The sequence below is a fragment of the Acinonyx jubatus genome, chromosome B3 (assembly GCF_027475565.1).
Source record: "Acinonyx jubatus isolate Ajub_Pintada_27869175 chromosome B3, VMU_Ajub_asm_v1.0, whole genome shotgun sequence".
Lineage (NCBI taxonomy): Eukaryota > Metazoa > Chordata > Mammalia > Carnivora > Felidae > Acinonyx > Acinonyx jubatus.
In genome coordinates this window covers 32,758,587-32,783,429 of record NC_069386.1, presented here as the reverse complement: position 1 = coordinate 32,783,429, position 24,843 = coordinate 32,758,587, and the positions used below count along the sequence as shown (strand labels likewise).

At 39.5% G+C, this 24,843-nt stretch overlaps 2 protein-coding genes across 3 annotated transcripts in view; both read left to right on the top strand.

Annotated features, from left to right (window-relative positions):
• Positions 1 to 7,466, top strand: part of LOC128310932 (transmembrane protein 202-like) — a 50,931-nt gene extending 43,465 nt beyond the window's left edge. Inside the window, exon 6 of the mRNA XM_053223765.1 lies at positions 1,748 to 7,466. Within this exon, the coding sequence (XP_053079740.1) occupies positions 1,748 to 1,756 (9 nt within the window). The 3' untranslated portion in view covers positions 1,757 to 7,466. The remainder of the gene's footprint in view (positions 1 to 1,747) is intronic.
• Positions 7,467 to 14,048: 6,582 nt separating this feature from the next.
• ARIH1 (ariadne RBR E3 ubiquitin protein ligase 1) overlaps positions 14,049 to 24,843 on the top strand; it is a 118,215-nt gene continuing 107,420 nt past the window's right edge. For both annotated transcript variants that reach the window (XM_053223760.1, XM_027067721.2), the window contains exon 1: positions 14,049 to 14,748. In XM_053223760.1, coding sequence (XP_053079735.1) covers positions 14,477 to 14,748 — 272 coding nt within the window. In that variant the 5' untranslated portion in view covers positions 14,049 to 14,476. The remainder of the gene's footprint in view (positions 14,749 to 24,843) is intronic.

The following is a 24,843-nucleotide window of genomic DNA, read 5'->3' as shown; positions in this document are numbered from 1 at the left end:
CTGCTAATCATCTCTGTTCTCTATAATTAAGAATCTGTTTTTGTCTCTTTTTTTTTTTTGTTTGTGAAACCAAACACTTTGATTCTGGAGCCTCTACATATTGTTTCCCATAGAAACATGGATTAAGGTAAAAAGCAGGAGATTAAGAAGAAAGAGATGAGGGTTTTCAGTTTTTTTGACACTGAGCTAATATCACTTTGGACAGATCACGATCTTTCTGATTTTCTCATTCGTAAAAAAAAAAAAAAGAGATTGAAGTAGAGATAACGAGACTCTCATTTCGTAATATTCTGTGATCCTGTTGTGTGAAAAATGTATTTTTGGATTTTATTTTTTCTTGCCATTGTATGGAAAGGTTTTGGAATTTTGCCATTCTCCCATATTTTCATATTTATTCCAGAACTAACTCACATAACAACAGTGAAACACAGGTGTGTGTTCTATCTCTATTTCTATAAAACAGAATGTTATTTGGGTAGGGTAAAATTTTAGAAAATTTTAAATCTCATCCCTATTTATCTGGCGTTTTAAGATCTGATCTCTCCATGGTGGCATTAGATATTTACAGGTGGAAAATCATTGTGGCTTTGCCCATGAAATCAGTGTTTATTTGGTACATATCATATAGTTTCCACAGCTATAACAATTGGTTATTACATGTTCATCTTTGAAACATCAATCTATCTTGTTATCTTTTTCTGATTCTGTGTTCCTATTTATTTCTTGAATTCATTTTTCTTTACGTTTATCAAGTCTAAATCCAGTTTAATTTTAAGAATTAAGATTGAATTAGGGCGCCTGGTTGGCTCAGTTGGTAGAACATGTGAACTCTTGATCTTGGGGTAGTAGGTTCAAGTCCCACGTAGGGCATAGAGCTTACTTAAAAAAAAAAAATCAGAATAATTAAGATTGAATTAGCAATTTTAATGGCTCCAGAAGTAGAACTCCTTATTCTTTTAAGCTGAAATATGTTGAGAAGATCAGCAAGGTCAAGGAGAGAGGGCAGGTGGGGATAAAAGAGTAAAGCCCTTTTGCAAATAGGCACACTTCCACAAGCTGAAAGCAGGTCTTTCAATCTCAGTAGGTCTTCAGTCCCTCTGTAAGAATTAAAGTGTGTTTGTTCATTACCTTTTTTATTCTTTGGAAAACATTTTAACTACCGTTATAATTATCTTGACATTGCATATTTTGCCTCCTCTTTTTTTTTGGAGAAGTCAGTAGTAAAGGAGGAATTTAACTTTTAAAATGACCTGTTATATAAACTTATTGCGGGAGTATAAAAAAATTGGCTTAATTAAGAAAAGAAAAATTATTTTAACTGAAATGTGATGGTTATAGAACTCTGTAAATCTATTAAAAATAATTGAGTCATACACTTAAAATGGGTGAATTTTATAGTATGTAAATAAAATTTTACAATATGTGAATGAAAAATCCTCTTAGCCTTCTTTCTGCCCATACAAATGTACATACACTGTATAACTATCGTCTAATACTGGTTTTAACTTCTTTTTTTCCTGTTTATTCAGATATCATGACCATCTTTCCAGATCAAATATTTCTCTATAGTATCATTTTAAGTGGTTAGCATAGTTTTTGATTTTATTATAATTCGTTTTACCAACTAATTCCCTGAACACTTTTGGAGCTAGACTTTGATACTAATTTCCTTAGGTTAATTTACTAGAAAAAAATGTTGCTGGATCAAAGGATATGATCACTGAAGTCAAACTTTCACTTTTTGCAGACGACATGATACTCTACATGGAAAACCCGACAGACTCCACCAAAAGTCAGCTAGAACCGATACATGAATTCAGCAAAGTCGCAGGGTACAAAATTAATGTACAGAAATTGGTTGCATTTTTATACACCAGTAATGAAGCAACAGAAAGAGAAATAAAGTGATCCCATTCACAACTGCACCAAGAATCATAAAATACCTAGGAATAAACCTAACCAAAGATGTAAAAGATCGCTATACTGAAAACTAGAGAAAGCTTATGAAAGAAATTGAAGAAGATACAAAGAAATGGAAAAACATTCCATGCTCATGGACTGGAAGAATAAATATTGTTAAAATGTCAATACTACCCAAAGCTATCTACACATTCAATGCAATCCCAATCAAAGTTGCACCAGCATTCTTCTCAAAGCTAGAACAAACATCCGACTTCGGCTCAGGTCGTGATCTCACTGTCCGTGTGTGTTGGAGCCCCGCGGTGGGCTCTGTGTGGACAGTGTAGAGCCTGGAGTCTGCTTTGGATTCTGTGTCTCCCTCTCTCTCTGCCCCTCCCCTGCTCACGTTCTTTCTCTCTCTCTCAAAAATAAATAAAAATTAAAATAATTTAAAAAAACCGAATTTGACCATTTTAAGGTTTTTTTTTCTTGCTTATAAACTGCCCTCTGGAAAAGCTGTACTAATTTGTACTCTTATGAGTCATCATTCTGTTCCTGCTGCTCCTCTCAAAACTCAGAGTTTTATAAAATCTATATACCATTTTGACAGGTGAAAGTTGTATATTGTTATTAATTTCCATTTCATTTACTAATAAAGTTGCACTTTTTTGTTATTTATTGGACATTTGCATATTAGTTTACGTCTCTCTCTACCCCCCAAACACACAAAGTATGTGTATTATTAATTCATGAGATTTTAGAATACATTAAAGATAAATAACCTTTTGTCATACACGTAGTGAATATTTTCCCCATTTTGTCTTTTATTTATGATTTTTTTTTTTAACAGAAGGAAGCTTCAAATTAGTCACATCTGTTCGTCTTTTGCTTTAGAGATTTGCCTTTGGTGCTATCCTTGATAATGCTTTTCCCACTCCCAGATGATTAAATATTCACCAATATTTCTTGAACCAATTTTATATTTTCTTTCCTTTATTTAAATATATATCTGGATTTTATTTTGATATATGACATCGGGTTAAGGTCTAACTTGGTAGAAAGAACAAATGGGCAAAACAAGTTAGATCTTTACCTTTTTTACGGTATGTCTTCTAACCATTAAAAACTAAGTTGTATATGTAGTCTATAGACATAAACATGATAGGAACAGTCTCTGACCTCACGTAACTTATCAACTCAGAGAGGACAGACATTATACAAGTGTGGGGAGTGCTATGAAGAGGTGCTAAATTCTATGGTGGGGTACAGTAGGTGGAATCTAATCGGTTATTCTGGTACCTATTGAACAACTAAAAGGAGACCTTTTGGAGATGAAGGAGAATTCAATTAAAAAACAAGAACAAAAACAAAAACAAACCAGTAACAACAAACACTTATCTCAGAGTATCTGTAGGTCAGAATCTGGGTGTGGCTTAGCTGGGTCTGGTCTCAGGATCTCTCGCAAGGACGAAGCAAGGTGTTAGCCAGGGCTTCAGTCTCACAGGAATGCTTGATTGCAGGAAGATTCACGTTCAAGTGTGCATCCGTGGTTGCTGGCAGGATTTAGCTCCTCATGGTACTTTTGAAGCAAGTCTTTCAGTTCCTCGCTAAGGATTCAGTTCTTCACAGTTCCTTACTGTTGGCTGGGGACCCCCTCAGTTCCCTGGCATATAAGTCTAGGAGAATTCAATTTTGTCCTGGGGTGGGCACTTCAGCTTGGACACATTAATTTGTAAAGAGTATCAACGTGGAGAAAAAATTAGCACGGCATTTGTATTCCCAGTTCCTGACCGAGGACTAAAGCGAATGTGTGAACACTCTGAATTTTCCGGTTGGTACACACTCCAGGCCTGTATATAAATTAATTTGTGAGTGAATTAAGCATTTACAAAGAATTAATTGCATGTTGAAGAGGACAAACACACAATTCTGTATAGGAGAGGAATGTCAGGAAAAGTTTAAGATGATTAGAACGGGCAGTAGTTGAAATGACTTATGAACTTGAGTTTCTCTTTCAACCACATCATGGCTATAGCTTCAAATTATTTTTCATTCTCTCCCTCTATTACCATTACAGACCATATACTGTGACTATACTCCCCCGGAGTTATGCAGTGTGGCCGCCCTGAACTCAGCCACAGAAGCATGAATATATTCGATTATTTTATTTTTTTGATCTAATGCTGTGGGTTTTATTTTTAAACTCAGGAAATTTAATTTTTAAATGTGATTTAATCATTGGTAGATATTTACAAAAATTCTGACACTAGAATCTGACTGTCCAATCTTAGACTTTGAAAGTGATAGTGTTAGCCTAGTGCATATATCCTCAACAGAGTCAATATTTGCCCCTAAGGGGGCTAAAATTGGTTCTGGGGTTGTGTGTCAAAAAAAAGTCCTCTTTTTCTGTATAAAGCACAGGTATACATACAGTACATAGATACACAGTCTATCTGTGGTAGTAAAATTTCATTGGAGGGAAGTGATTAAGATGGAAAGGTTTAAAAAGGTTCCTTAGGGACTGATAATGAAAAAAAAGTTGAGAAATACTGCCCTTGTGCTAAGCTTAAAAGACAGCTGTTAAATGAGCTGTCTTGCATTAGATTATTTCCTGTATCATTTCCTGTATTACACTGTCAGCTTCTTAAGGATAGGAAGTGTAACCTGTTTTGTATTTTTTCAATAACACCTACTACAATGGTTTACGTTCACCTGCATTCAGTAAATGCATATTTCATTGAATTAATATGGAACACAGCTTACCCTCCTTGTATTCATCCTACTGTCCCATATAACCTAAATGAAATGATCAAAATTAGTTTAGTAAAGCAAGCAACCTGACATAGTCTCCTTCACAAAAATCCTAGGAAAATAATGAGAAGCTTTATTAAAAGAGTGAAAAATCTTCAAAGTAGCATAGTAAGAGAAGCACCGACTCTGGAAACTGAAAGATGAATCAGGGCTTTGATTTCTAGCTCTATCACTCAAGCCGTGGAATCTTTAGTCAAGTTACCCAAGGAGGAAGGAAAAAGAGAATAAAAAAAGAATGGGAAAAGGGAAAGGAATATAAAAAAGGTACAGAGAAGAGACAAGCGTATTTCTAAATCTTATGTATACCCTAAATTTCAGGTATGTGGACCTACTGGCAGTTCCCCAAACAGGTCATGGCTCAAATATGCCATATTCTTTCACACTTACATGCACATACATACTCCCTTATTTCCAGAACATTATTTTTCCACCACTATTCAGCTCGAGCCACACCCTCCCAGGAAGCCCTCCATAACATCCTTGTCTGCCCTTGTCTGCCTCCCACACTGAGATGCCTGTCTTCTTGCTCCCCTAACATTCAGACCATACTTTATTATAGTACTTACGATATTGTAATGTAATTAATGGTTTGCATGTCTGTTGCCCTCACTAGTCTGTGAGCATTTTGAGAACTGAAATGGTATAAAAAATTTTTAATGTTTATTCATTTTCTGAGAGAGAGACAGAGACAGAGACAGAGGGAGAGAGAGAGACAGAGGGAGGGAGAGAGAGAGAGAAACAGAGCATGAGTGGGGTAGGGGCGGAGAGAGAGGGAGACACAGAACCCGAAGCAGGCTCCAGGCTCGGAGCTGTCAGCACAGAGCCCAATGTAGGGCTTGAACCGTGAGATCATGACCTGAGCCGAAGTCGGATGCTTAACCTACTGAGCCACTCAGGTGCCCCTGAAATGCATTTATCTGCTTCCTCTCAACATCTTAGCATAGTGCCTAACATACTATTGGTGAACAAACAATGGGCTTGTTGAATTAACTAATAAAAACACAAGCATGCAAGAGGAGCACAGCAACATTTTTCAACAATTTGACAGAGGGTGTGTACTCTTCAAAGAGCCATTGCTTTACAATTGACTAATAATCATCTTTGTATACGTTCTCAAGCCTAAAACAAAACACTGTACATTTTCTGTGTCCAATAATGATGAATGTAATGAGTACTTTCACATTGTCAGTTAATTGTTACAGTCCAATGAGGAAAATCCTATTGTTGTTCCTATTTTTTTAGATGGGAAAACAGCTCTTAAGTGGATAATCCTTGCTGAGGTCATTCTCACCAAATGAGGCTTCTTGCTCTGGAGCTTATGGTGCTGCTACACTGTAGCACCTGCCAAAGTTAGTTGAGTGAGAATATGCTTCAGTACAATGTACTTCTGTCTGACCCTTTTCACCTGCAACCTCCTACACACACTCACCTAGAAAGAAACAAAGGCTCATGCATGCAGTTTGTTATTGTTCAGCCAAAAAATGTGTCTGAATATGCATAGCTTTGCTTGATGTAAAAATATCTATCAATAACTATGAAATAACCCTTTGGGACTATTCTAATAACATTTATATAGAAGGTAATGATTTAATTTTTGACCTTTCAAATTCTTTAAAATGGAAGCTCTGTTCGGTGCTTTTGCATTTGAGTGTGTTAAACCACATATCCAGCATGTTAAATTCTCTTTTCAAGAAAGCCAATGTGAAGCAGCTCATTAAGACTTTTGGGCGAGAAGTCATGTATCACAAGCCCTCCATTACTACCTCACTGACAATGTCTGTGAGGGTATAGTTGGAACCACAGAATTGAAAAACCAGTTCTAGCCACATTGCAAAATCACCATAAGGAGTGGCATCTGGTTCCTGGAGCTGGAAGAGGTGACTATGCCTTTTGAATCATGGTTATTGTCTCAGACAAGACAGATGAAAAGACCCCCTAAACCAAAAGAGAGCCAAAGGAAAACTTTTAAAAATGAGACTCTGGGGACAGGTGCACCTTCCAGGTGCTGATGTTCCAGGATTCCCTCGGTTACTCCAGTGTTCAAGTCCCCGACACAGTTCTCTTTTGCTCCCTGCTGCAGTCCTTTACTCACTCATAACCAGACTGCATTGTATCAGGTGTGTCCAATCTGCTGAATTCCAACATCAATCCTCTCTTGCTACGAAGTGTGAGAAGCTGAGGTACCGTTGGGGATGTGAGAGGTGATGTGGGCATTAGCCCTAGAGAAACCTTACATCAGGAGAGCTGTGGAGGACATGCACATTGGGCCCCCTTCTCTTCCTCCACACAACCTGCAAGTCATGGAGACCTAAAAGAATTAACAGGTAAGAGCACCAACAATGATATAATGTCGACAAGATGCAACACATTTGCAGTAAGAAGACAATAAATATCTATTGGCCTACTGTTTTTGGTTTATGTTAATTCATTTCAACATTATCAAAAACTTGGAAGTATGTTAGAAATGCGAGATGCATAAACTACTCACATTCTAGGCATCAAGTGCCGGGTTTAAAATAGCTTGGAAAAACAGTAGTCTCTAAGCATGTGGATTAGGTGCTGGTTACGAGTGGCTTGGAAGGATATAAGGCAGAGGGAACAGCAGATGCAAAGGTATAAAGGTCTGAGAAAGTCCAGCTTACAATGCTTTCTTAGAACACCCCAGTTTAGTAACTTCTGTCTCCTTTAAACTCTTTTAGCATTTACCACCTGTACCATTCTTCTTGCTTGTTATCTCTCTTTGATGTACAGTTACCATTTCTATAACTAACCTTTACATTTACACTTCCCCTTAAGTAATTTGATTTCTTAGGTGGTAGTGTTATTTTTAAAAAATCTCTCCGGAATGCCATTGAAAGGTGCATTGAGCTGGATAAACACTAATAAATAACTATTGATTGATTGACCACACACACACACACACACACACACACACACACAACTTACATATCTTAAGTTTTCATTAAAAATGCTACAATTTGGGGCACCTGCGCAGTTAAGTGTTGGACCTTTGATTTTGGCTCAGGTCATGATCTCACTGTGGGACCAAGCCCCGCATCGGGTTCTGCACCCACATTGAGAAGCCAGCTTGGGATTCTCTCTCTCTCTCCCTCTTTCTCTGCGTCTCCCCCACTCATGTGCCATGTGCTCTCTCTCTCTTAAAATTAATAAATATTTTTTAAAAATGCTAAGATTGCAGGGGCACCTGGGTGGCTCAGTTGGTTAAGCGGCCGACTTCGGCTCAGGTCATGATCTCGCGGTCCGTGAGTTTGAGCCCCGCGTCAGGCTCTGTGCTGACAGCTCAGAGCCTGGAGCCTGTTTCAGATTCCGTGTCTCCCTCTCTCTGACCCTCCCCCGTTCATGCTCTGTCTCTGTCTCAAAAATAAACGTTAAAAAAAAATTAAATAAATAAAATGTTAAGATTGCAGCTACAAAAAATAAAGCAGGACTATGTAAACAGAGGATAACACGTTTATTTATTCACTAGTCTATTTTTATGACCTATTTCTAAGTAGGAACAAACATTGCATATAGTCAATGTTTATGTTGCCAATCAGTTACAACAGTAGGTTTGATAGCAAACAAATTTTAACAAATTTATAACAAATATAAACACACATTTTATTTTTTATTTTTTAATTTTATTTATTTTGAGAGAGAGAGAAAGTGCACGTGCAAGTGGGGGGAGGGGGCAGAGAGATAGGGGAGAGAGAATTCCAAGCAGGCTCCATGCTATCAATGCAGAGCTGGACCAAGGGGCTGGACAAGAGCTCTACCTCACCAACCACGAAATCATGACCTGAACCGAAATCAAGAGTTGGATGCATAACGGACTAACTGACTGAGCCACCCTGGTGCCCCGGGAGGCACAATTTAGTACAGGAATAAGAATCTTATTAAATTCTACAGGAATCTTACTAAAATTACTGAGAATTGCATGGTAAAAACAGTGGACTTGAACTCTTAAAACCTGGAATCAAAGCTCTGCATCCATTGTGAACTTCGGCAGATTATTTTTCGTCTTTGAGCCTTTTTCCTTATGTATTGAATGAAGTTAAGAATTCCAACTTCACAAGATCACAAGGAGTAAATTAAAAACATACACACATCTACTCTCGCATAGAGACTCAATAATATATTTGTTCACTTTTTGCCCATTCATTCATCCATTCATTCAAATACATCCACAAGGCAACACAACAAACTAGAAATACCGTGAACCACAGAGAAGCATTTATTTGAAAACTTTTGTTATAAAACTACTTTTTTCTTCAAGTGGTTAAATCATTAGGACAAACACATTTCCTTTCAGGGGTATGATCATTTGCTATTTTTTGCAGGAGTATAATATAGGCACACATTTAGGCCAAATTAATGTGTGTTGCAGTTGCAGAGAACACAGACATTATGGTACACTTTGTACACTTGTCTAATTGCATGAGGGGCACTCTACTTCTAGTGCCAGAATTATCTTACCACCCATTGTAGATAATTACTTTCATGAAATCTTAAGTTCAATAATAGAGTCTTTAGACTCTGTATTCTGGAAGAAAGACAGGGAAGGGTTGTAGTCAGGAATCTCAGTTCTGTCTTGGTTATTAATATCTCTACCAGACTTTTTTTTCTTTAAAGTTTATTTACTTATTTTGAGACAGAGTGTGCATGCACATGCATGAGAGCAGGGGAGGGGCAGAGAAAGAGAGACTCCCAAGCAAGCTCTGTGCTGTCAGTGCAGAGCCTGACCCAGGCTCAAACCCATGAACCATGAGATGGTGACCTGAGCCCAAATCAAGAGTAGGACCTTAACTAACTGAGCCACCCAGGTGCCCAGACTTCTAATGAAGCATATAACCTCAGTTTCCCTAAGCTTTATTTTTTCCACACAAAAGTGGTGTCATAAGATCTATCTCCCAACAATGATATAACACTCAATTGTTGTTTGTAAGTACGCAGACAGATGTTTTTAAACAAATGCAAAGTACTCAATGAGCTTATTAGTCTCTCTCTGCCCTTTTGGTAAAATGTAACCTTAAATTTATTTTAAAATTAAAATGTAACTTTTTTACATCTTGTCTCGTAAAACACAAGAACAACTAAAACATTTTTCAAAAAGCAATAAATGCTGCAATAAAATAAACTTTATAAACAAAATGACAAAAGATAATTTCTTTCCATTTATTTTTGGAAAGAGTGTTTTAATTATATTATACAAAAATTTGTGGTGAGGTGCCAAGTAAGGTGACCAACCAAGGCAGTTTGCCTTGGATTTCCCAGTTTTAGCACTAAAAACTCCACAACCTTGGAAACCGTTCTGTACCAGCTAGGCTTAGTCACCTTAGTGCCCTGCCAGTAATTACTAGAGGCTTTTCCATAGCTTACAGCTCTGAACATGTGCCCTTAGAAAAATTCCATGAGTATTTTAATTTCTACATATTTGAAAAGCATTTGCATATCCTTCCTATTGGGATTTCATTCAGTGCCACTTGGTGAGCATAGAAATATTTATAGAGTTTTGCTCTGTGAGTAGATATTTAATAAATGTATACTAATATCTTTTGACCTTATTAGAACATGGGGATAAGGGGAGTACCTAATTACCAATAATGATTCTTTTGGCACCAAGAAAATATTAACTTGCCTATTCTTTTTTCAAGGACCTTGTCATGTTGTTTACAGATTACTGTACTTCTACCTGGTAATCATCACAGCTGAGAAAGCAGTACACCGGCAATACCTTTAAGATCAAGTCATTTAAAAAAACATTGTATGTGGGTCATCACTTGGACAATTTGGGGCCAGAGAGAAGTTGTTATACTGGTTTCCTTAAATAGCTCTATAACCTAACCTGATTCCAAGATAATTTCCAAAATATCAATGGAATGAGTGTTGCTGAAAATCTGGTTAAGAAGGGTTTATCTATGGGGGAGCCTGGGTGGCTCAGTCAGTTAAGCAGCCAGCTTCGGCTCAGGTCATGATCTCATCATCAGAGGGTTCCAGCCTCTCATTGGGCTCTGTGCTGATGGCTCAGAGCCTGGAACCTGCTTCAGATTCTACGTCTCTCTCTCTCTCTCTCTCTCTCTACCCCTCCCCTGCTCACACTTTGTCTCTCTCTCTCTCGCTTTCTCAAAATAATAAACATTAAAAAAAAAAAGGTTTATCCATAGAATAAGAGGCCTCAAAATTCAAAAGCATTATGATGTTGCCCAGGATATTGACCAAAAAAGAAGTTATGAGATTATGGAAAAGGTTTCTGAGAAAAAAGCAGACGAATATTCTTCCTTAGAAAATGGGGATGACTGAGGTCATGTGCATACTTGCATAATTCAAATAAAATCAATTAAAAGGTTATAAATCCAATTGGTTACAATTTTCCCCACAAGATGCAAGGTGACTTATGACACTTTTTTAAAGTTCTAAATTTGAGCATTTAACTATGTGTCAGGTACTACGTCAAGAGCTTTAGATGCATTATTCATTTGATACTCACAGATAATCCCATGAGAATAGGAATTATCCTCCAAAGGCAAACTCAGAAAGGTTCAGTAATTTGGTCAAGGTTATAGACAGCAACTGGAGGGGCACAGGCAAATTCAGGTCTCTTTCCTCCAAAGCCTAAGCTGTTGACCTTTAGTCTGTGCTCCTTCTCAACAATGCTGACATAAACTCTGAAAATTGTATCTTCAGCCCTACGTCCCCATACCTTCTGTCTTGCACATTAGTTAATATAACTGCCTATTTAACATCTCTACCTGGATGTCTAACAAGCATCTGAAATTTAACACGTTTCAGGAAATGGTACATCCATTGACCCAGTTCCTCAAGCTCCAAATCTAATAGGCATCCTTGTTTCCTCTATCAACCCCACAGTCAAGCCATCAGCAAATCTATTAGCTCTACTTTCAAACTATACCTGAAACTATTTCTATCATCTCCACTGTCACATCTCTAGCCCAAGCCATTATCATCATTCACCCAAACTACTGAGATAGCCTCATAATCTCTTTCAGTCCATTCTCTACAAAGCAGCCATAGTTATTTCCTTTTAGCCATTTATTTTTTTAAATGCATATTATATTGTTTCATTCTTGTTAAAAATGCTTCCCTTTGCAATAATGTAAACTTCTTAAGATAGCCTACAAGGCCCTGCTGTCCCCCTGCTTTTGCCTTGATAGCCCTTCTCTGACTTTATCCCTTAACACTCTTCTTTGCTCAGCATGCTTCAGTCACATTAGTTCTTACGATTTCAATTTTCTTTGCGATGTAAAGTTATATACTTTGAGAGGATTTGGAAGGGCAATGGTGAGGGTTTGAGAAAACTGGTGAAGGTTTCAAGAGTTGTCTACAGAGGGAAGGACAATTCAGAAAAATTTAACAGGATTTCTGAATGGTGTTGATGGTTCAGTTGTGCTTGGTGACTAGAATTTAATAATAGAATGCATGTGATTATGCACAGATTCCAGTGATGGTCAGCTGCTCCAGTACCAAAGGGGAGGATAAGGATAGTAGGATTCATACAAGGTAGGGGTAGATTGAAAAAAAATGGGGCAAAGGATATGAGGGTACTGACAAGTGTTACTTAATTTTTCTCACATGTATATAGAAATGGGGATGGGGTAGAGAGAAGGGTTGCTAGTGTCCTTAGCCAGCTGTGGCAACAACCTAGAACTACTAAGTAGAAAGAGAATCAAAGGACCAAGACTTACCAGCACTGATGTTAAACACTTTAATTTACAAATCCTGATTATTTCAGGAAATCTGATTATTTAAACATATATAAAATGGACAAACTAGTAGCTTATTCACATCATAAAGGAACTTTTCATTTTAAAAATATAGAGAGAGAGAGCAAGCAGGGGAGAGGGGCAGAGGGAGAGAAAGAGAATCTTAAGCAAGCTCCTCTGGAGCTGCACTTGGGTTCCCATGACCCTGGGATCATGACCTGAGCTGAAATCACGAGTCAGATGCTCAACTGACTGAGCCACCCAGGCGCCCCACAGGATTTTTCACTTAAAAACAATAAATTTCCAAAGGGAACCTGTAGTTTGAACAGTAAGATTTATCAGTAAGATAGGAATTCAGATTTTTAAAAATAACTGGCCAATCCTTCAGGGTACCCCCAGAGGGTGCTTTCTCAGGCCTCTTCCTCCTTCAGGACACTTCTCTGGTTCTCCTGTCCTACTTACAAAAATTTAAACCCACTCTTATAATGGTATAAAATGCTCTTACTGTCCTGGCCCCTAACTTGCCTAATAATTTCCCATTTACCCTTCTTTCACTGGAAGCTGCTGAAACGAAACTAGTTTACACCTCCGTGCTTTTGCTTCTATTACTCTCTCAGGCTAAATCATCTTCTGTTGGTCTCAGGCTAGACCTACCTTCTCTGTTAAACTCCTAGCCACCAATCACCACGCAGCTCACACAGCACATTTCTAGATAAGAGACAAGCACTGTCTCTCTGCTATATTTGGTCCTTGTAGGTATTTCTATTACAGCTTGTATTGTGTTATATTACAATGCATTTTATATATTTTGTAGTACATAACCCATATTATGCATCGTAAAGCAGTTTTATGATTGATGTTTTAGGTCACCCGGCCGCTGGAACAGGGCGTTTTCTGTGGTTTTGGTCAAGTTCCTTTCCCTTTGAGCCTCAGATACAAAATGGGTACTGTGGCTCCGTGAAGATGAGAGAGAATGTATGTAAAGCCCTTACATAGTGCTCAATCAAGGAAAGCCATGACTGTTTACATTGCTTAGGGCCCTCAATTGGTAGCTGCTTGCTGAGCTGAGTTCAGGAAACGCTCCTCTAAAATGACGTCACTATCGGCGACTTAAAAACCACTGCACGTCTGTACCAGCGTACAGCAGCAGCAGAAGTATTTAAAACGAGGTTCACCTGTCACATGGTTTAGTGGTTCCGCATGAAACAGATTTCCATTTAGTAGCCCGGGCAACAGGAATTTTAGCCCAACAACCGAGGTCTTCCCAGAATATTACTCCAGGGCGAGCGGGAAGTGTCTCTACCGCCGGGTGGGAAGGCCGCCTTCGCTGGATTCAGTGAAGGGGCTGGATCCCTATGGCCTGCGGCGACAACCACCATCGTGTCCAGGGGCCCTTCTCTCGGTGACGACGAGGCCACGGCCTCCTCCGGAACAGGGTCCACCAGTGTCGGTCCACAGAGGGACCGCAGCCGGAACCGAGAAGGCGATTCCCGCGGCGCCGCGCTCCCATAGCCAGGCCGGGCCGTGGGGTCTCCCCACACTCCACGCAGGGGCGGCGGGGCGGGGCGCGGTGACGCCAAGAGGAGTGACGCGACGACGCAGCGCGACGCGGTGACGCACGCCCCTTTGTTGGCTCAGTAGCGGTAGCAGCGGCCGTGGAGGTGGCGCTGGGGACTGTTTTCTCTCGGAGGCCGGAGCGGAGCCGCGTCTGACTGAGGCGGGCGGCAAGCGGCCCCCTCGCTCCCTCCCTCCCTCCTCCGCGCCCTCCCCGCCGCCGCCAGCCGCCAACCGCCAACCGCCGCGCCCGGGGAGGAGCCGCGGCCCGCGGGGCCGGAGCCAGGCCTGCGTCCGGACATCAGCCGGAGCCGGAGCGAGAGCCGGGGCCTCGGCGTCCCCGCCCTCTCCCCGCCTCAGGGCCAGCGTCCGCCGGGCCCTCGCGTGTCGCGCCATGGACTCGGACGAGGGCTACAACTACGAGTTCGACGAGGACGAAGAGTGCAGCGAGGAGGACAGCGGCGCCGAGGAGGAGGAAGACGAGGACGAGGATGAGCCGGACGATGATAACCTGGATCTGGGCGAGGTGGAGCTGGTGGAGCCCGGGCTGGGCGTCGGCGGGGAGCGGGACGGACTGCTGTGCGGGGAGACGGGCGGCGGCGGCGGCAGCGCTCTGGGGCCCGGCGGCGGCGGTGGCGGCGGTGGCGGCGGCGGCGGGCCAGGGCACGAGCAGGAGGAGGATTACCGCTACGAGGTGCTCACGGCCGAGCAGATTCTGCAACACATGGTGGAATGTATCCGGGAGGTCAACGAGGTCATCCAGGTGAGGGTGGCCGCCGCGCTGACTTGACCCGGCCGGACTGGGGAGCAGATTCGGCGGCCTGAGGGGCAGGCTCGGGCCTGCTGCGTAGCCTTGCCCGCTGCCTCCCGGCCCTGTCTCCTCCGCTGCCTCTGCTGGGGATAGAGGGTGTCGAAAGCAGACATTCGCCGGTTAGCCGGGTGTGGGGAGGTGCGCTGGGGGCGGTGCTTTCCAGGTCCTGCTATGGCGGAGGCCTCCGGCCGCCTGAGACTTCTCTTGCGGGCAATTCCTGCCGGTCCCTGGGCCCGGTGTCCTTCCTCTGGCCGGAGGAGCGCTTACAGGGGCGGGGCGGGGCGGAGGACGGGTGGAGAAGAGCAGGAAGAACGGGGCCCCTAAGAGGGTTACCCCGGCTTTCAGGCTCGCTTGAGCACTTTTGGAAGGGGTTGGAGTAGGCCTAAGAGCAGTTTGGTGTACGGTTGCCCCAAGTGGGCACCAGTTAATAAAGAAATGGATCTGCTTGGCAGTCTTAAGTGCCTACTTAAAGGTGGGGGAAGGGAACGGTTTCTCGGAAGAGGTGCTGATGGGCCTTCTTTTCTGATGTTGAGGCTTCTGCCTGTACCTCTTTATTAGTCTTTGCTGTTTGCTTGGGACCTAACTGCTACTTTTTCAGAGGTAGCGTAGGATTTACTTGAAGCTGATGGAATGGTTACTGCAGATTGCATACCCAGCTTTGCAGCTAAAACAACAAAACGCAGTGTTACTGTCTAATATTAGACAAGACTCTATTGTGAGTTAGAAAGTAGAGACTTTCTGCTTCTGGACTCTGATAATTTTTATTTCGTGGTGAGTAGGCTTGGGTTAAGTTGATAACCACAACCCATTTAGCCTCGTGGGTCAGATTTTGTATTTTTGAGCTTTAGGAAATCAAAAGTTTACATTTGTTTGGGGGAAAAAAAACCAGTTATGATGAGAGGTTAGGGATATGACCGAAGAATAAAAATGAAGTCTTGATTCAGCGCAACTTTTAGAAAACATTAGTTACAAGTAAGGGGACTATACATACGAGCAAGTTACTGTTGCCTTGTATGTCAGTCATTACTTTTTTTTTTTCTCCCTTAGAATTGGTTGGCTAATATTCACTGACAAATTGGCAGTAGTATGTCACTGCCTATTTGTTCAGTTTGCATGATTAACAGATTTTTACAGTATTGTCTAGTAAGCAGCACTTCCAATTGAACCATCTCTTCAGGCTCATTTGAAGACCGTATTTTGAGGAATAGTAAAAAATATCTGATCTATAATGTTAGTATTGAACTGTGGAAATCTCAAACTTTCATATAGATATTGCAGTCTAAGGAGGAAATTGAAGGGATGTAGAAGGAAGATAAGCTTTATTGCTCTTTTTCTGATTCTAAAAATATGACAGCTTATGCCACTAAATTGACTTTTTTCTTTTTTTTGAGGAAATTAAAAGAATTTAGAGTAAGACCCTGAATTCTCTTTTTATTTACAACTGCATTATATAAAATCTAAAATTTTCAAACTTATCTAGCTTATTGGCATTTTAATTAGCTTAAAACTCATGGATAATGGATATTTATTGTTTAACCTTTTAACTTATTTGTTTTCATGTAGTAAGTAAATCTCATCCAACTTTCTCAGCTCTTAGGTGTGTCTTAATCACTAAGGCCAAACCATGCAAGTTCTTTATAGGACTTCTGGAACAGAGATGTAGCTAATGCATATGACATCATTCTTTCTTTGTTAGTTTAGGGAGGAGAGAATAAACGCAGGTGAACTGAGCTAATAGGGACTATAAAATACTAGGGGTTTTTTTTAGGCATTCTTCTTTTACCGTGTTTCCATGCCTGATTTTTGAAAACTGTCTTTTTTCTAGTCAACTTCATGTTAAGGATGCTCTTAAATGGAATTCCAGAATATATAAATATCTATTCCTTGTTAGGTTTCTATTTCACAATATCAGTAAATCAAAGAATAAGATTTATCTCAGACCATTTTTTCTCCAAATGGTATACTTCTGAGCCAGGCTTTGGTTATAGTGTGGGTTTTTTATGTTAATAGGTTTAAAAAGTTATACTGGTAATGCATGCACACTGTAAGAAAAAACTGACTGGGCAAGGGGGAAAAAAAAAGATTAGATCTACACCAAGAGAGATGCACCAAAATTTAAACTGTAGTTATCTCTCCAGACCTCTGGGTGAGCTATACATATTTTTTAATAGCAACAGAATCATACCATATGCTGTATGTTTTCAGTAGAGAAAAGCAGGTTACAAAAACAAGGAATCTCAACTTTCTCTTGTTAATAACTTTTTCCAGTGTTTACATGATTGCAGATCTAAAGTAATTTATCTAATCCATCTATTATTATTGGCCTTCCTTTATTTTCCAGTTTGTGGCTTTTATAAACTTCATTGGTAATATCCTCCTAGATAAATCTTTGAATGTTTTATTTTCTTAGGATAAATTGAATTTCTGAGTCAAATGATGTGGTTATTTTCAAGGCATTTGATACGTACTACCTATCACATTGTTTTCAGAAAGGTTATATTAGTTTCCCCTGACCAGTCGGTGCTTGATTGGGATAAAACAATCATCATTAAAAAAATTTCCTTCTTTAAAAAAACAAAACACGAAGTAGAACTTTTAACATGTTTATTGGGTGTTGGTTTTTCTTTTGTAAATTGCCCTTTGCTTTTGCTCATTTTGCTCCCTTTTGGGGGATTTTTTTCTTTTATTGATTTATAAGATCCCTTTATATTTCCTGAAGTTTTAAATATCAGTTGTCTAGGTTTTTCAATTAAAAAAAATGTTTAATGTGGCCATAAGTTTTAAGTTTATCAAGTTAAAAACCATTGTTTTACTTAGTTCACATTAGAGAGCTTACTGTTAATTCTAAAAAACTTAAATCCTCTGCTCTCTAATGCTACTTTTCAATATGAAATCAAGTATGTTATTATTGAATTTGAAAATGAATTTGCAGGAGAAAAAGATTGAAATTTGAAAGATTGCCAAATTTAATTTTTCCTTGGGAATTTGGTTACTACTTCTGGGAGAGTAGTTCTGGGCAGCAGGAGATTAATACTGTTATTTGTAGATATCTGCAGTGTAGTTTTAGCTTAACAGTTTTTCTTTTAGAATACTCTTGGTTTTCTAGCTTTCTGTAATTCTCTTGTTATAGTTTAATTTGGCCATGTTATATTTAAATCCTTTGTGGCTACCTACATTATCTTGTGGACTTCAAGAAAAGATCAGGGATTTTTTTAAACCTATACCAGTGATAGAGGAGTACTTAAAGCCCTTAACTATCCAACTGTATTTACTTAACTAGCATAGTTAAACAGTGGCTTTCTAATGTAATTACTAGTAGCTTGGTAATTTATTAAACACTACACAGTTCTGCAATTGAAGGTGTTTATACTTGCTGTTTTGTGTTTCCACAACATTATTCAACAAATGTTGGTTGTGCTTGTGTATGTATGCTAGTCACTGTTGAGTAGATAGAGGACATGGTTCTTGCCTAAGGAGCATATAGAAATGGGGAACATAGAGGTCCTTGGGCTTCATTCCCAGAGATTGTTGTTCATTAGTTAAGTCTGAGTTGGAGCCTGAGCATTTATATATTTTTAGCTGCTCCAGTGATAGTTCTCAGCTACTGGAATAGTCATAGTTCATCTACTGTCATGATTTTGACTCATTCAGGGAGAATGAGTAGAGTGAGAAGGGCAGTACCCTTAGGAATACCACTTTTAAAGAGTGTGCTGCAGAAGAGGAGCATGGGCTGATGGATGTGAGTGGTCACAGAGAAGGTATAAAGATGTGGGTGGGTGGGTGTCTTGCTATTATAAGATTATGCTAAATGACCTGTTTTAAAGACAACAGATATATCATCCTTTCAGGGGGAACTTTCTTTTGATATTGATTTTAAGTCTTTAATTCTATTTCACCTATTTATGTATTTATCTAATTAAAAGAATTAACTTCTAAGGTGTGGTTTCAAGCATAAATTGAGAAGCAGTGTATTTCAGTTTACTGGCTCAGGAGTCAGTTCTAGCCTTGACTTTTCCTCCAGATGGTAAGTTTTGTTTACATATCAGAACCTTCAGTTTTTGTTCGCTTTTTTTTTTTTTTTTAATCTGGGAAATTAAGGGAGTTGAAATATTAGATTGCCCTTTTTTTTTTTACATTGGTGTTTTGTTTATCTAAAATCCTCGTAAAACCTCAGTTAATTGGAGATGCTCATTGTTTCCAAGAAGTGAATTCAAGTGTGCATATTATCGAGATGAACTTAAATTGTTTAACTATTTGAATGGTGGAAGAGGGAGAGGAAGGGGCGACTGTGTGTATCTTGAAGCTATTAAGGTGTTTGGTTTATTTCTCTTGAACTTGAACTATTTTTTCCCAGCTAATCTCCTTGAACTTACTTGAGCTGTAGGTTTTAAATTACATTAATTCTTATTAAGTCACTTATGGCAGTAGTCCTGTGAATAAAACTGGAGGGAGGGGTGGTGTCCAGCAGTCTGTTTAAATGAACATTTCAGGTGATGCCGATGCAAGCCAAAGTTTGAGAACCACTGATCTAGTTGGAATATACTACAGAAGTGAGTTAATGATGGAAGGCAAATTGTTTAAGAAACTAATAAAAGGAAAATTTCAAGAGCATGGACAACACTTACTGGGCTAATCAAGTGGGAGGGGATTTGTCATCGTTACTGCTATCCTTCAGATAAAGTGGTCTTTTTTTTTTTGAGAGAGAGAGAGAGACAGAAAGACAGAGCACAAGCCAGGGGAGGTGCACAGAGAGAGGGAGACACAGAATTTGAAGCAGGCTCCAGGCTCTGAGCTGTCAGCACAGAGCCTGGGATGTGGGGCTCAAACTCTCAAATCGCGAGATCATCACCTGAGCTGAAGTCAGACACTTAACTGACTGAGCCACCCAGGCGCCCCTGAAGTGGTCTTTACTCAGTTATTTCAAACATGCATACCAAACTAGTGGCCTCTTAACATTCTAGATTAGAACCCTTGGTTTTCCTTCCACCTTTCCTTACCCCCTGGGTTTTATTCTTTTCTTTCTTTCTTTCTTTCTTTCTTTCTTTCTTTCTTTCTTTCTATGTTCTTACAAACATAACTGAGATTCTTTATTTAATACGTTGGAAAGGATTTAAGGTTTTGAATACTGTAAATGCTCCTGTTTAATACTGTACTAAATGTTGAAAATATGAGAAGACATTCTCAAGGAGTTGATGATCTCTTTGAATTTAGACACTCAAAGCTATTAGGTCAGTAAGTTGTCTAATCAAGTGTTAGGTCAGTAAGTTGTGCTAACTGGGTAGTAATAGATATTCATGGAAGAGACATCTGTGGGTGTTATCTGGAAGATGGCTAGGATTTGGATAGATAGGAAAGAGGGATAGGAAGCCATTTTAAGAAATTGAATGAAGTGAGAAGGAGGAGGGTGTCAGGATAATGGTGAGGTCTGCTAAAGTGGAAGAGTTTATTAACTGTGGGTGATAATGTTGCAGAAGCTGGGAGGTTTGATAATCTGAAGAAAGGTAGGCAGAAGCCATCAGGTTAGATTCCTTTATTTTGGGTTTGACCTGTGGTAGCTGTATGTATTAGTTATCTTTAACCCTGTATTTCCCCAAAACTTAGTGGCTTGAGAACAACGCTTATTATCTCACAGTTTCTGTGAGTCATGATTCTGGGTACAGCTGAGCTGGGTGCCTCTGGCTCAGGGTCTCTGTTAAGGGCTGCAACCAAGGTATCAGCTGAATTGCAGTTCTCAAGGCTTGACTTGGGGAGGATCCCCTTCGATGCTCACTCATGTGGCTATTGTCAGGCCTCAGGTTTTCACTGGCTGGTTGTTGGCCAGAGACCTAAGTTCCTTGCCATGTGGTCTTCTCCAGAAAGGGGCTATAACACAGTTTCCTTCCCTCAGAATGAAGAGTCTGACTGAGAGCCTCCAAGATGGAAGCCACAATCTTTTTATAACTTCATCTTAGAATTGATATCTCATCACTTTGTTATATTTTACTTGTAAGTGAATAACTGTATCCACATGTTCTGGAGGGGATTACACAAAAGTGTGAAGACCAAGAGGTGGGTATCTCTGGGGCCATCTTAGAGGTTCTACCATCTTGTGTATCTATATTTGGCTTAGTCAAGAGGTGAATGACAACCATGTATAATGCTTATCTGTCCGGTCAATTTATATACAAATGGGAGGGCATAGTAGTTTGGATTTTTTATTTTGGATTAACTAGAAATTGTTTGTATTTGGCTCTTTAGAGAGCAGTATTGTATCTTTAAATGATAAACATTCCTAATTACTTTTCAATGGCTAAGATTTAAAAGAATAGTTTCCAGTCTCTTAGAATTAGCAGGAATTTGAGATTCTTCAGTCCACCAATTTTTTTTTTTTTTTTTTTTTTTTTTTGGCTTTACCTACATAGTGGGATCATCTGGGGATTTTTTCACACTTTTAATTTCAGTTGCAAGAAATAATACAGAGCGATCCCATGTACACTTTATGGATTTTTTGCAGTAACATCTTGCAAAACTATATCATAATGTTACAACTAGTAGATTGACATTGACACAGTATTCAGATTTCTTTCCCTGAGACTTTTAAAAATTTATTTATTTATTTATTTATTTATTTATTATTTGAGAGAGAGAAAGAGAGATACACACACAGATAGAGCGAGGGAGGGGCAGTGAGAGGGAGACACAAAATCTGAAGCAAGCTCCAGGCTCCTAGGTGTCAGCAAAGAGCCTGACACAGGGCTCTAGCTCTAGCTCACAAACCTAGAGATCATGACCTGAGCCTAAGTCTGATGTTTAACCAACTGAGCCACCCAGGGGTCTCTCCCTGAGATTTTTTTTTAAATGCAGGCACTCAGGCCCCACCCCAGACTAAGCAGATGGGTCTCTGGGAGTTTGGACCAGACACTGTGATTAATATTCCCTGGATTACTTTTTTTTTTTTTAATGTTTCTTTTACTTTTTTTTTCAATATATGAAATTTATTGTCAAATTGGTTTCCATACAACACCCAGTGCTCATACCTAAAGGTGCCCTCCTCAATACCCATCACCCACCCTCCCACCCCCCTCCCTGGATTTACTTTAACGCACACCCAGGGTTGAGAGCCCCTGTTCGTGTCCATTTCGTCTCTGTAATATTCCGATCTCTGCTTAGCTACAAATTAAGTGACAGTGAACTGTTTTGTGATGTAGCCTATTCAAATTTAACTCTTGATTTTGTTTTTAAATGAAATTAAAGTCTGCTTGCTGCTGTTGTAACTTTTACCTATGGTTCCTAGGATCACCCTTTGGATAAATTTTTTTTTCTTAATGTAATTATTGTTTTGGAAGCTTTTCTTCCTTGAAGGAACAACTTTTCTTCCTGAAGTTAATCTGTCCCTCTTTCGTTGTTCCTAGTACAACAGTGAACCTATATTTTTGATAATGTACATTGCCTGCTTTTCTATTTTCTTTAGACTCTTATTTATCTATTTTCTTTGTTTTTTTAATGTTTATTTTTGAGTGAGAGGGAGATAGAGTGCTAGCAGGGGGAGGGCAGAGAGAGAGGGAGACACAGAATCCAAAGCAGGCTCCAGGCTCTGAGCTGTCAGCACAGAGCCTGACGTGGGGCACGAACCCATGAACCACGAGATCATGACCTGAGCCGAAGTCAAACACTTAACTGAGCCACCGAGACACCCCTAGACTCTTTCTTCTAATAGGTAGTGTCGCAGGCCATAATTTTGCTAAGACCTTAACAATATATAGGTCATCCTTTGTATGTTATCATCATGTTACTGTATAGCTTTGTTAAATAGTTTAATTATTCCCATTAAATGATGGAATAAATACAAGAATGAGAATTTATTTGGGCTGACGTTTGATGATCACTTGTGAGAGAATGATTTATAATCAGAGGCTCCTAATTTGGGATAGCTGTATCCTTTGGGGCCTATAGAGATAGTAGTGACAGTTTTTGCCTTTTTTTGCCCCCCGTGTTTTAAAAAACTTAATATATTTAAAACAGCAAAACAAAACTCTCCAAATGAGTTAAAATGTGGGCCACTGTTGTGTCTTCAATTCTAAAAAAAATAGCACATCATAGAGTCAGTAGGTTTCTACAATCATATGTGAGATTCTAAATTTTTGCTTTATTCCTAAATTTTCATTTACTCAGCGATAGGGGGTCATCTAGCTTTATATTGAGTAATGTCTCATTTCTGATGTATCTTGGTGCGTATAAGGTGCCCAATTGGTATTTGCATTAAACAGATGGGTAGTTTGTATCTCAAAAGGCAGTTTAAGAAATTCTTACTGAGTTAGCTGCTCTGGTAGATTAACTTTTCAGAGCTCTACTTTTTTCATTTCTAAAAATGAGAATGCTAGTATTAAGATCAAAAGGTTGTAAGGATTTGAATGAGAAATGCCAAATACTGTACTAGGAATTTGTGTGTGTGTGTGTGTGTGTGTGTGTGTGTTTCAGTTTATTTATTTATTTTGAGAGAGAGAGACAACATGATTGAGGGAGGGACTGAGAGCAGGGGAGAGAGAGAATCTGAAGCAGGCTTTGCACTGTCAGTTTGGAGCCTAATGCCGGGCTTGAACCCACAAATGGGGAGATCATGACTTGAGCCAAAACCAAGAGTCAGAGGCTTAACCAAGTGAGTCACCCAGGCACTTGTGTAAATTTTTTTTTCTTAATGTAAACATTGTTCAATAGCATTTTTCATTTTTGCTGTGTTCCATTTAAAGGAAGTGTCACAAGTGACCTGACACTTAATACATTTTGGCAAAAAGTACAGCAGATAATGAAGTATTAGGTAACATTTCCTTATAACTAAGACATTTGTTTAGACAAAGCTAAGAATAGCTATAATCTCAGACACTTCTCCCCAGGCTTGTTCTGCTATCTCCTTTGAAACTGTCATACTTCTAATTCAAATATTAACAGGCTCTAATTACTTGGTAATATATCCTTCCTCTTAATCAAAATTGTACATTTTTTTAGGGATTGAGTATAAGCTAGAGACTGAGAAGTATTTTCTGATTCTCAGCAAGTATTTACAAGTCAAAATCTGTGACGTGGGCACTTGAGTTGACATTTGTGACATTTTGAACAGGTATTTCTCTGAAACCCATTTGAAACCCAAATTTACTGCATTCTCTCCTTAAGGCTCTTCTTTCTTTGACTGATTTACAAATGAACCGTTCTTGAAATTTGAGAGTCACCCTTAATTTTTTTTTCTGCGTTTCACATATCCAATTAAGTAACGTAATCAAGTTACCTCTAAAATTTATTGTAGTATGCTTTTTTAATGTGTATTTATTTTGAGAGAGAGAGACAGCGTGCAAGCAGGGGAGGAGTAGAGAGAGAGGGAGAGGCAGACTCTGAAACAGGCTCCAGGCTCTGAGCCGGCAGCACAGAGCCCAATGCGGGGCTTGAACCCACGAACCGCAAGATCATGACCTGAACCAAAGTTGGATGCTTAACCGACTGAGCCACCCAGGCGTCCCTGAAATTTGTTTTAAGTTATTCCTAATTGTTATACTAACTAATCCTAATCCAGGGCCTCTTTTTGCCTCACTGTCTCCAGGCTTCTAGTTTATGTCGTATTACCAAATACAAATATAGTAGTCATTTTCTTGCTTAAAAAAAACTTCCTCGTCCACCCCTTCCCTCCCCTACTATTATAAGTCTAGTCCAGATTCCTTAATATGGCATTCACGGCTTCCCCATCTTGATGTCAGCTGATTTCTCTCAGTGTCAGCTGCTATTGTTCCTAATTCTTCTACCACCCCCAACTGCACTATTTATAATTTCTCTTTCTTCTTACTGCTCTTTGTTGAGGTTATAATTTCTTAATATATAATACATATTTATGTTTTCTTAAATTTGCTCATTCTCCTCCCTCTTCTGATACTCTTTCTTCTCTTAACTGCTTGTTGTGCTTCTATTCAGACCCTGCTCAGATATTACCAGATTTCTTACCATGTCCTCCTTCGATACCTTTCTAGTGCTTCCTTGTCTATGTTTGCATAGCATTTCATGGGGATGTTGCTACAGCCTATGTGA